The sequence below is a fragment of the Myotis brandtii genome, unplaced genomic scaffold, assembly GCF_000412655.1.
Source record: "Myotis brandtii unplaced genomic scaffold, ASM41265v1 scaffold741, whole genome shotgun sequence".
NCBI lineage: Eukaryota > Metazoa > Chordata > Mammalia > Chiroptera > Vespertilionidae > Myotis > Myotis brandtii.
This window is the reverse complement of record NW_005370950.1, coordinates 313,176-325,205: the sequence shown is the minus strand read 5'-3', so window position 1 is coordinate 325,205 and position 12,030 is coordinate 313,176. Positions and strand designations below refer to the sequence as shown.

Sequence of the window (12,030 nt, the reverse complement as noted above, 5' to 3'; positions counted from 1 at the left end):
ATCAGAATAAACTGGTGATTATAATAGAATCAGGGGCATAGAAAGGGAGTGGACTGACTATTCTTGCGGGGGAAAGGGGTGTGGGGGATGCGGGAAGAGACTGGACAAAAATCATGCACCTATGAATGAGGACAGTGGTGGGGGGGTGAGGGCGGAGGGTGGGAGGGGAACTGGGTGGAGGAGAGCTATGGGGGAAAAAAGAGGAACAACTGTAATAATCTGAACAATAAAGATTTAATTAAAAAAATAATAAAAAAAATAAAAGCCAGGTGGAGAGGCTGCCTCCTTTGCTATAATAGAGGATTTAATGGGCTTTGTTTACTTAGTGAGAAATGTGTTTTTTAAGAGTCATGGAAAGTAGCCCTTCAGTCAACATGAAATACTAAAAATACCATCTAAGCAGCTGGGTCTAATGTTTGGCATGAAGCACAAACTATGGGTTGGAGTGTGAAGCCTCAATTCCATAGAGAATTTTGCAACTGAAGGAGAAAGCAATAGTTCCTGGCATGCTACACCCTGCTGTTTGCAAAACAAAACAAAAAAACATCAAACACTTACTTTAAACTGCCTCCTACACTATACTGTTCCCTGGTCCCAGCAGAAGGGCATTTAAAACATAAAAGGATCTCACATTGCATATGAGCTGAGTTTTTTCACATTAAATTATCTGATATGGTAGGCTAGTTTTAACAAAAGAAAGTAAGATAAAGGGAGAAGCACAAGAATGATGGCAGAGAAAAATGGCAGAGGCATTGGGCTGGGTAATCAACAGTTTCTGTTTTATTCCAATCATAGTATCTGTAATGTGCTAAATGCACTGTTTGGGAAGAACAGTTTATATAGGACAAAAATTTGTGCTTGCTGTGAAGTTCTGATAGGACATCTGATTGGGCAGCTACTGTAACAATCTTGTAAAGGTCAGATGGGTATGTGGCTAGAATAACAAGTACTGCATGTTACAGCTGCCACACTCACAATCATGTGAGACACATCTTCTAGAATTACTTCAAAGGCATAAAATGCCTCATGGAGACAGAAAACTATATATAAAAATCCCCTAAATCCCATTTTAACTCTTCTGCTAATAATGGACAATACAATGGACATAGGATTTGGCCCCCTTTAATGAAATCTTTAAGCAGCTTACCCTTTCTTGACAAGAGAGCACACATTTTGGTGGAAACTCATTTTTGCTTCTGGCAATCATTGTGCTACCAAAAACTGAATTGTATTAAGACCAGTAGAAAAACGTTATTGACAGAGCCAGCATGAATTGATCCAGGAGGTTACTATCAGACATATAGTAGGATACAGACTAGTGTAATAAGTTACATAGTGATCCACTATTTGGAAGTTAACTATATGTGAAAGGAACTATAATTAATTTCCTAGCCATTCTATCTCACCACGATAACTGTTAGGATGGGATATGAATGTGATAGGGGAAGTGAGATAGAGAGGAATTAAAATCTTATTGAGGGAATAGTTAGTTGGTATTATAGATAAAGATTAGGCAGGACTTAAGGTGAAAGGGACCTAGTTCTGTCCTCTATGGCATTTTAAAACAAACCTATTTAAATTGGGATTCATGTAGATTCTTTGTGGTGGATATATAGGTATTCAATGTACAATTCTTTTAACTTTTCTGTATGTATGAATATAAGCCCATGTATTTATCTCAGAGGTGTCGATGGAAGATATGGTAATACTATCCATTTCTTTCCATATAACTTGCCTCTCATAATGAGAAGCATGTTAAATATTTCAGAAACTACAGCTGGTAAATGTACAGGTTGCTAGTAGTTTAGTCTTGGGATCTCACCACAATGATCCTCTCCAATAGCTGGGATGTCTGACCAACTGCCTCACTCAGACCACGACTTAATTTTTCATTCTCCTCCACCAGGGACTGATTCTTCTCCATCAAAGACTGTAGATTCTCTGATGGTTTCACACTAAAACAAAGAAAGAAAGTAACATTAGAAAAATACATGATTAATAACACTTATGTCAAAGGTGGATAAAACTATATCCCACAGGCCTTTTGGGTGGGGCAGTTGGTTTAAAATTACCCCCCAAAGTCTGAAAAAGTGTGTCTATTCCAATCTATTCTCTCATTCAGGGAATGTATTGTAAGAATAAGACACACGTACCTGAAATACTTTATTATTTTTTACTAGAGACCTGCTGCACAAAATTTGTGCACTTCTGGTGTGTGTGTGTGTGTGTGTGTGTGTGCGTGTGTTGGGGGAGGGTGGTGGAGGAGGATCCCTCAGCCCGACCTGTGCCCTCTCGCAGTCCGGGAGCCCTTGGGGGATGTCTGACTGATGGGGAGCGGGCCTAAGCCTGCAGTCAGACATCCTTAGCGCTGCCATGGAGGCGGGAGAGGCTCCTGCCACCACCACTGTGCTCGCCAGCCATGAGCCCAGCTTCTGGTGCACTGACCACCAGGGGGCAGCTCCTGCATTGAGCATCTGCCCCCTGGTGGTCAGTGCACTGTATAGCGACCAGTCATTCCGCCGTTTGGTCTATTTGCATATTAGCCTTTTATTATATAGGAAGGATGTATTTTTATTGAATTTACTAGAGGCCCAATGCACGAAATTCGTGCACAGGGGGTGGGGGTGTCCCTCAGCCCAGCCTGCACCCTCTCCAATCTGGGATCGGGCCTAAACTGGCAGTCGGACATCCCTCTCACAATCTGGGACTGCTGGCTCCTAACTGCTTGCCTGCCTGCCTGCCTGATTGCCCCTAACCGCTTCTGCCTGTCAGCTTGATTGCCCCCTAACTGCTCAGCTGCTGGCCTGATTGACGCCTAACTGCTCCCCTGCCAGCCTGATCACCCCCATCTGCCCTCCCCTGCCAGCCCAGTTGCTCCCAACTGCCCTCCTCTGCAGGCCTGGACACCCCCAACTGCCCTCCCTGTTGGCCTGATTTCGCCCCCAACTGCCCTCCCTTACCGGCCTGATCACCCACAACTGCCCTCCCCTGCCAGCCATCTTGTGATAGCCATCTTGTGGTGGCCATCTTGTGGCGGACATCTTGTGATGACGTGAGGGCGTTGCGCAAGGGCACGAGGACCAACTAGGCTCTTATTAGTATAGATTGAGGTAACATTGGTTAATAAAATTATATAGGTTTCAGGTATACAATTCCATAATACATCATTTGTATATTGCACCACCCCAAGTCAATTCTCCTTCCACCACCATTTATCCCCCTTTTAGCCTCCTTCTACCTTCTTTCTCCTCCCTTTTCCCTCTGGCAATCACCATACTGTAGTCTGTGCCTATGAGTTGTTGTGTGGTGTGTTTTTTGCTTAATACCTGTACCCTTTTCACCCAGTCCCCCAACACCCTTCCCCTCAGATATCTGTCAGTTTGTTCTCTGAATCTATGAGTCTGTTTCTCTTTTGTTTGTTAGTTTATTTTGTTCATTAGATTCCACATAAAAGTGAAATCATGATATGGAGGACAATAATGATTCAGGGCCAGATATGGTTGCAACAGGAACAACTAACCTCTATCCTTGGCTCTTGGTTTAGGATCTTTCTGTTTGTGTTACATAGATAAGAAGTGAAGGCTAACTGTAGCTAAGACACATGTTTTCTCCTTCTTCCCACTCTTAATCTCTCATTAAAGATTAGGAATGTAGGGAAAAAAAGGTACAGAGGAGGTAGGGTCTAAATTTTACCTCATAAACATAAGTCAATTACCTATTTAGTGTGTAGTTTAGTCCCAATAGAATTTAGAAAGTTGAAGTCAGAAAGTTGAAATGGTGAACAGTAGCCACTAAGAGCTCATTTCACAATTCTCCATAAATAAGTGCTCCCTTCTTAAGTGCTTGTCTTGTTTGAAACTGATGACCCATAGCCTTCTGTTCATTTGTCTATCAGTTTTAAATTGCTTAGAGTGGGTGGAGGCAACAATAATTTCCATTTCAAATAGGAGTGGAAGGGAGGGACAGAAAAAATTTCAAGGATGCATATAAATAAGAACCTTTGGAATTTATGCAGATTACTTCATAGTGGTCCCAGACTTATGAAGCAGGCCATTAAGTAGTATAGTTTTGGGGTTTGTTTTGTAATCCACCGGGATTAGCTATTCAAAACACTGAAAAATTGGACTGGTGAAAAAAGATCAGAAAAGCCTGGTCAGTGTTGCTCAGTGGTTGCTTGTCGACCCATGAACCAGGAGGTCACAGTTTGATTCCAGATCAGGGCACATGCCAGGTTTGTGAGCTCACTCCCCAGTGGGGGGCATGCAGGAAGCAGCCAATAAATGATTCTCATCATTGATGTTTCTCTCTCTCTCTCTCTTCCTTTCTGAAGTCAATAAAAATATATTTAAAAAAAGATCAGAAGAAATATAAAGATTTGATCTTAAGAAGACTGAAGGGAAAAGCTAATAGCTGTCAGGGCTATAATAAAGGGTAAAAGGACAGGGAACAGCTGTTCTCAATTGAGGATAAAAGGATAAAAATGATTACAATAACAGATGCCCTCTCACCTCCACGAATTATATTTTTAAATCATCATCTAAGGATATGTTTTTATTTATTTTTAGAGAGAGAAAGGGAGGGAGGGGAGGAGGGGGGGTGGGAGAGAGAAATATTGATGTGAGAGACTCATTGATCGGTTGCCTCCCGCATGTGCCCTGACTGGGGAGCGAAGGAACCTTCAACCTAGGTATGTGCCCCAACAGGGAATTGAACCCGAAACCTTTTGCTGCACCGGACGACGCTTCAATCAACTGAGCCACCTGGCCAAAACAAGACCTCCATGAATTTTTATAAAACATCTTTATCAAAAAGTTAATAACAAGGTCACACCATAAGGTCTCATATTATAGTAGGTCCTTGGGTTACGTCGGAGACCTGTTCCTATGGCGCGACGTAACGTGATTTTCGCTGTAAGTCAGAACCCACCTACATAAGCACCTATGTCACTCACATGGAGCACATACACAGCAGTAATGAGTGAAACAGGTAAAAAATTTTAAAAGAAAGATAACAATTTCTGACCTTTACTTGTGGTAAATAAATAATAAAAAACATAAAGCACATATGTACATACGTCGAAATGATGAAATTTTTTTTATAAATACTGTAAATGGGAGATGGCAACGTAACCACGAAACGATGTATGTCGAATCCGATGTAATCTGAGGACTGCCTATACACTGTTGAAAATTTACTAAGACTCTTATGAAGGAATGTTCAATTAAAATGTGTATTATAAAAATGAACTATCAGTACATTTAGTGTTATTTTAAATTGCTCTGATATTTCCTTCTTTCCTTACTGCTATTAAACTGAAAACTTCCATGCATCATTCATGAAAATTGACAAGCTCCAAAGTAATGATATTTATTAAAGTACAGTTGACATAAAATATCATATTAATTTCAGGTATATAACGTGATTCGATATTTATATAGCTTACAAAGTCTAGTAACATTAAGTCTAGCTGCATTAAGTCTAGTAACTATCTGTCACTGTACAAAGTTATGATATTATTGACTATGTTCCATATGCTGTACATTACATCCCTGTACATTTTCCCCCTAACATTTCTAAGGCTTCTCTAAATGGGGAAAAATACAATGGAAAACCAGTGTTTCCTCTTTCACAAGCTATTTAATTGCCAAAGTAAGAATTCAAGTAAGCTGAGCATGTGCAAATTGAAAAACACTTGCAGAAAATCAATATAAAAGCTTCAATGACACACATTAAAAAATATAATATGATACAAGGACAAAAATTAAAAAAACCATGTATATAAATTGTACATTTTGTTAAAAGACTTATGAAAGGTCTCTAAAATATAAACATATTTTTGAGATAAAAGTAGCATATTTATTTCTCTGTAAAACATTGAACTGATTTCAATTGTTTGATTCATCAACTATTTCTTAGAATCGATTACTCTTGCAGCTATAAGTATATCCTATAGTATATCCTAGGTTGTTGGAAGTCTGGAATGATCTTCATTAGTCTTGTGTTACATGAAATAGGCCTGTGCTAAATTGAAAGGAAAGGAAGATGGGCCAATTGCTTCTAAACCAAGTATACTAGAATAGGTCTTTAAGAGACCCTTTGAGAGAACCCAGCTTTCCTCAGTTTCTTTATCCAGCATTCTTAAAATATTACCAAGGAAATCAAGATTAAATTACCAAAAGGGGGAGAATTACAAAGACAAAGGTGGTCATCTGTGGGTGACAAAATTATGGCAATTTTAATATTTATTTTTTATACTTTCTAAATATAGCAGTGTATCACTTTTATAATCATAAAAATGATTAAGGGTTACTAAAAATAAAGTTAGTAAAAACAATAGGCTCACACCATTCACACGAATAAACTCCAAATAAAAAGTAAAACATAAAACCAACATAAGGACTAGAAGAAAACATTGGTGAATTCCTCTTTAACCTTGGTATAGGAAAAGGTTTTCTAACTATGAATCAAACTCCAGAAGCATGAGGAGAATGTAAACAGTGTCACTTTGGAAAACAGTTTGGCATTTTCTTAAACATATGACCCAGCAATTCCACTTCTAGGTATCTATCCAATAAAAAACACATGCCCACACAAAAACTTGCCAGTGAATACTCATAGCAGCATTACTCATAATAGCCAAAAAGTTGAAACAACCAAAAAGTTTATCAACTGCTGAATGGATAGACAAAATATGGTCTATCCAGACAATGAAATACTATTCAGCAATAAAAAGGAATGAAGTACTGATACATGATACAACATGGACGAATCTCAGAAATATTATAGGCGAAAGAAGCCAGACAAAAAGTCCACATACTCTATGATTCCATGTATATGATATGTTCACAATAGGCAAATCTCTAGGAACAGAAAGCAGGCTAGTGGTTGGCTGGGGCTGGGAGTGGGAACAGGAGTGACTGCAAATGGACAGAAGGGATCATTTTGAGATGATGGAAATGTTCTAAAATTAGGTTGTGGTGATAGTTGTACAACTCTGTGAATTTACTAAGAGTCACTGAATTGCCCTAGGTGGTTTGGCTCAGAGAATAGAGTCAGCCTGCGGACTGAAGGGTCCCAGATTCGATTCCCATTAAGAGCACATGCTTGGGTTGTGGGCTCAACCCCCAGTAAAGACTGTGCACAGGAGGCAGCCAATCAATGATTCTCTCATTGACGTTTCTATCTCTCCCTCCCTCTCCCTTCCTCTCTGAAATCAATAAAAACATGTTTTAAAAAATAAAAGTCATTGAATTGTACTTAAAATGAGTGAATTTTCAGGTATACAAATTATCTCAATAAAGTTGCTAAGGAATACAGAAGCAATAAAAAATGACTGATAAACTTTTCACTACATAAAAATTAAAAAAATTTTGCATAACAAACACTATAAACAAAGTAAGAGAGAATACACTTGAAGAAAAATACACTAAAAAGAACTAATATTCACCAATATATAAAGAACTATTAAAAATAAGGGCCAAAATTAGGGTGACTATTATGCAGCCACTATGGAAAATAGTATGGTGATTTAAATAAAAAGTTTTAATGGAATTACTATATGATCCAGTTATTCTCCTTTTGGTTACATATCCAAAGGAATCAAAAGCAGGGTCTTAAAGAGACATCTGCACACCTATGTTCATAGCAGCATTATTCACAATTTCCAAAAAGCACCTTGTGTCCATTGATGAATGAATGAATACACAAGAAATGGTATATACAAGATGAGGCAAAAGTAGGTATACAATCGGGGTTATGCAAAATACAAAGAATTTATTCTTAGATTATTTATTAACTAGAGGCCCAGTTCACGAAAGTCGTGCACACGTAGAGTCCCTAGGCCTGGCCAGTGATCAGGGCCTCCCTTTCCCTGGCTGCCAGCTGCCGGCCAGGGCCTTCCTTCATTCCGCAACGCCTGCTGGTGGTCAGTGCATGTCACAGTGAGCGGTCGAACTCCCGGTCGGTAGAACTTCCGAGGGGACAATTTGCATATTAGCCTTGTCTCATATAGGATTATTGTATTACTTTTCATACGAACTATAAACCTACTTTTGCCCCACCCTGTATAATCAATGAAAAAAGCCAGTCACAAAAAGACAAACACTGTATGATTCCACTTATATGAGATATCTAAAGTAGTCAAGTTCATAGAAACAGAAAGTAGAATGGTGGTTACCAGGGGCTGAGGAGAAAGGGCACAAGGAGTTATTGTTTAATGGGTATATAATTTCAGTTTTAGAAGATGAAAAAGTTCTGGAGATCTGTTTCACAACAAGGTAAATATACTTAATGCTACTCAACTGTGCACCAAAAATGGTTAAGATAGTAAATTTTGTGTTATTTACCATAATTTAAAAAGAAGAAAAAACTTACAAGAAAACTAGAAGAAAATATAGGTGATGGTAAAGAGCATTCTATAAATACGAGCATTGGCAGAAAACTGCAAAAGAATAGATGGGGGTGGGGGTGGGGAGTTGTTTAATGAGTATGGAGTTTCAGTTTTGCAAGAAGCAAAAGTTCTGGAGATTCAATGCACCACAATTTGACTATACATAACACTTCTGAACTGTACACTTAAAAATGATTAAGATGGTAAATTTTATGTCATATATATTCAACCTTCCTCCTATATATGGGCATTTAGATTGTCTCCAATATTTGGCAATTACATAGATGCTGCAGTGTGTGTGTGTGTGTGTGTGTGTGTGTGTAAATGTGTGTTGTTAGTCATTTATCTTCAGGGTAGATTTTTAGAAATGGGATTGCTGGGACAAAGGTAAGTGCATGTCTGGTTTTGTCAGATATTGTCATATTCCCCTCCAGAAGGGTTACACCCATTTGCATTCCCAACTGCAGTGTATAACAATGCTTATTTCCTCCACAGACTCGCCAATGAAATGTGGTGTCATATTTTTCCATTTTTTACTAATCTAATAGGTGAGCAATACTGTCTCAGTGTTGTTTGAATTTGTATTTCTTTACTTATGAGTGGGCTTGAGCATTTTTTTATGTTTCAGGGCTACTTTTATCTCTTTTTCTGGTGAACTGTCTATTCATGTGTCCCATTTTTCTAATGAGTTTTTTGATACCTTGGCCCTTTTTCTAAAAATTGTGGTAAATATACAAAACATAAAATGTACCATTTTAACTATTTTTAAGTATACAGTTAAAAATGTACACTTGAAACCTATATAATCCTATTAACCAATGTCACCCCAATAAATTTAATTTAAAAAATACAGTGGATTTGAAGGGGGGGAAGAATATTCACAATGTTGAGCAACCATCACTAGCATCTATCTTTAAAACTTGTTTATCTTGCAAAACTGAAACACTGTATGCACTTACAATAACTGCCCATTTCCTCCTCTCCCCAGCCCCTGGCAAACATCATTCTACTTTCATTTGATTGCTATAAGTACCTCATATGGGGGGAAAATCATACAGTATTTGTCTTTTGTAATTATCTTGTTTCACTTAGCATAATGTTTCCAAGATTCATTCATGCTGTAGCATGTGTCAGAATTTCCTTCCTTTATAAGCCTAAATAATAGTCCATTGTATGAATACACCACATTCATTTATTCATTCATCTGTTGATGGACATTGTGTTGCTTCCCCATCTTGGCTGTTGGGAGCATGGGAGTGCAGATATCTCTTTGAGACCCTGCTTTCAATTCTTTTAGGTGTATATCCAGAAGTAAAATTGCTAGATCATATGGCATTCTATTTAAATTGTTTGAGGAAACTCCATACTCTTTTCCATAGCAGTTATACCATTTTACAACTCCTCCAACAGTGCACAAAAGTTCTAATTTCTCTACATCCTCCTCACATCCTTGACAGCATTGGTTATTTCCTGTTTTGTTTTTATAATAGTCATCCTAATGGGTGTACAGTGATCTCATCATGGTTCTGATTCGCATTTCTCTGCTCTGAGTATATCTTTCTGTATAACTCTGACTTAGAGCATCATAATATTTCACATACCTTTATATCCAAAATATAAACAATTAAAGCCAACCAAGATGTAGAGGGGACCCAAAATGGAATACAAAGTGACTGTTGGAAATAGCACCTTGCCTAGATAATCTAAGCCTAAAGACAAAAAGAACAGTACATAATCTAATTCATACGAGTGTTTCTCACAGGGGTATGGGCTAGCAATCCTGAAACTACTTTATATGTATACTAGAACTGAACAAGTAGTAAATAGATTTCAGATAATCACTGTTGAAGAAAGAAGTTTATAAATAAGGAGAGGAAGGCTAAAATGAACCCTGTAGTGTTGGACTGGAATCAGAGGTATTAGTATAAAATCATGGTTTTTAACATACAGGGTGGGGCAAAAGTAGATTTACAGTTGTTTGTATGGAAAATAATACAATAATAAATAATAATGCAAGAATAACCTCTATTTCATGTACTCACAACTGTAAACCTACTTTTGCCCCACCTTATTTATACAGGTACATAGATATAAAAATATAGATAGGAGCATATGTGTGTTACTATGCATACAGGTATTTCCTAGCATTACTCACTGAGGGCACCTAGAAGTAGTGACACCCCAGTAACAATGAGCACACCTATATGCCCAGATCTGGTTTATAAACACCATTTTCAATTTAAAAAAATACCATGGCTCCTTGGAGATTTGGTTGATTCCAGACTGGGGTGGCAAAAATACAAGATAGGTGTAGAACATTTTATGGAAATGCTCAAAAAGTTGAGGACATTTTAAAGAACACAAGAGCCATCCTAAGGGAGCTCCTAGTGGACAAAGCATGAACACTTTGAGCAATAAAACAAATAATAAATACCCATGAGACTATATGGATATAAACAAAAAATCAAGTAAATAAATGGGAGAGCAGTGACAGCTCTTTCTCATAGAATTCCAATTAACAAATTTCTGAGGCCAACCCTAGCCAGTTTGGCTCAGTGGATAGAGTGTCGGCCCGCAGACTGAAGGGTCCCAGGTTCAATTCTGGTCAAGGGCACAAAGCTCAGTTGAAGGCTTGATCCCCTGTACCAGTTGGGGTGTGTGCAGGAGCCAACCAATCCACGTGTCTCCCTTACATCGATGTGTCTCTTTCACATTGATGTAATTTATCTCTGCCTCTCCCCCTCCCTTCCACTCTCTCTAAAAATCAATGGAAAAATATCCTCAGGTGAGGATTAACTAACTAACTAACTAACTAACTAACTAAGTAAATAAATTTCTGAGGCCAGAACCTATGTTCTTCCTATTACATCAGGCTTACTCAAAGCTAACTAGCTAAGTCCAAAACAGTCAGCAGGTTTGGTAAGATCCCTACCTTGACATCAGTGCTACTAGAAACTTTAATATATCAGGGGAAAACAACCATCAGGAGAAATAGGCTTTGCTAGAATTTACATTTAAAATTAATATATGACTCTTACTTTATAGATCCAGGCAGGGTACCTCCATGGGCTTGTAGCAACAAGACCTGTAGCTGCTGTACCTGGGAAATGCAAAGGAAAACAGTCACCAAACAAAAGCTATTCATCCCTTTATCAGTGAAATTACTGCAAGAGCAGTCACGAAATTGTATTCAATACATAGGAAATCTAAGGCATTATCTTAGGTATTACAGAGAGCATCAGGGTTGATGATTCAATGATAAAAGGACAATCAGCACTGTATGAATAACTAGTATTTAGAAGATAAGCTGTCCCTTTCACCTAAGTCTCTTAATGACTTTTATTGAGACTCATTTTTATTATTAAATTTATTGGGGTGTCATTGGTCAACATGAACATATAGTATTGAGCCTTGATTTTTTTTAAAAAAAATCAGCTCTAGCTGGTTTGGCTCAGCGGGATAGAGCGTCGGCCTGCAGACTGAAGGGTCCCGGGTTCGATTCCGGTCAAGGGCACATGCCTGAGTTGTGGGCTTGATCCCCAGTAGGGGGTGTGCAGGAGGCAGCCGATCAATGATTCTCTCTCATCATTGATGTTTCTATCTCTCTCTCCCTCTCCCTTCCTCTCTGAAATCAATAAAAA

General features: G+C 38.4%; 1 protein-coding gene across 1 annotated transcript in view; it reads right to left on the bottom strand.

Annotated features, from left to right (window-relative positions):
• The window catches only part of LOC102240208 (chromosome-associated kinesin KIF4A), a 99,141-nt gene that overhangs the window by 79,550 nt on the left and 7,561 nt on the right, over nt 1-12,030 (bottom strand). The window contains exons 4-5 of the mRNA XM_014530502.1: nt 11,428-11,489; nt 1,823-1,955 (exon numbers count right to left, since the gene is read on the bottom strand). Of these exons, the coding sequence (XP_014385988.1) occupies nt 1,823-1,955; nt 11,428-11,489 (195 nt within the window). The remainder of the gene's footprint in view (nt 1-1,822; nt 1,956-11,427; nt 11,490-12,030) is intronic.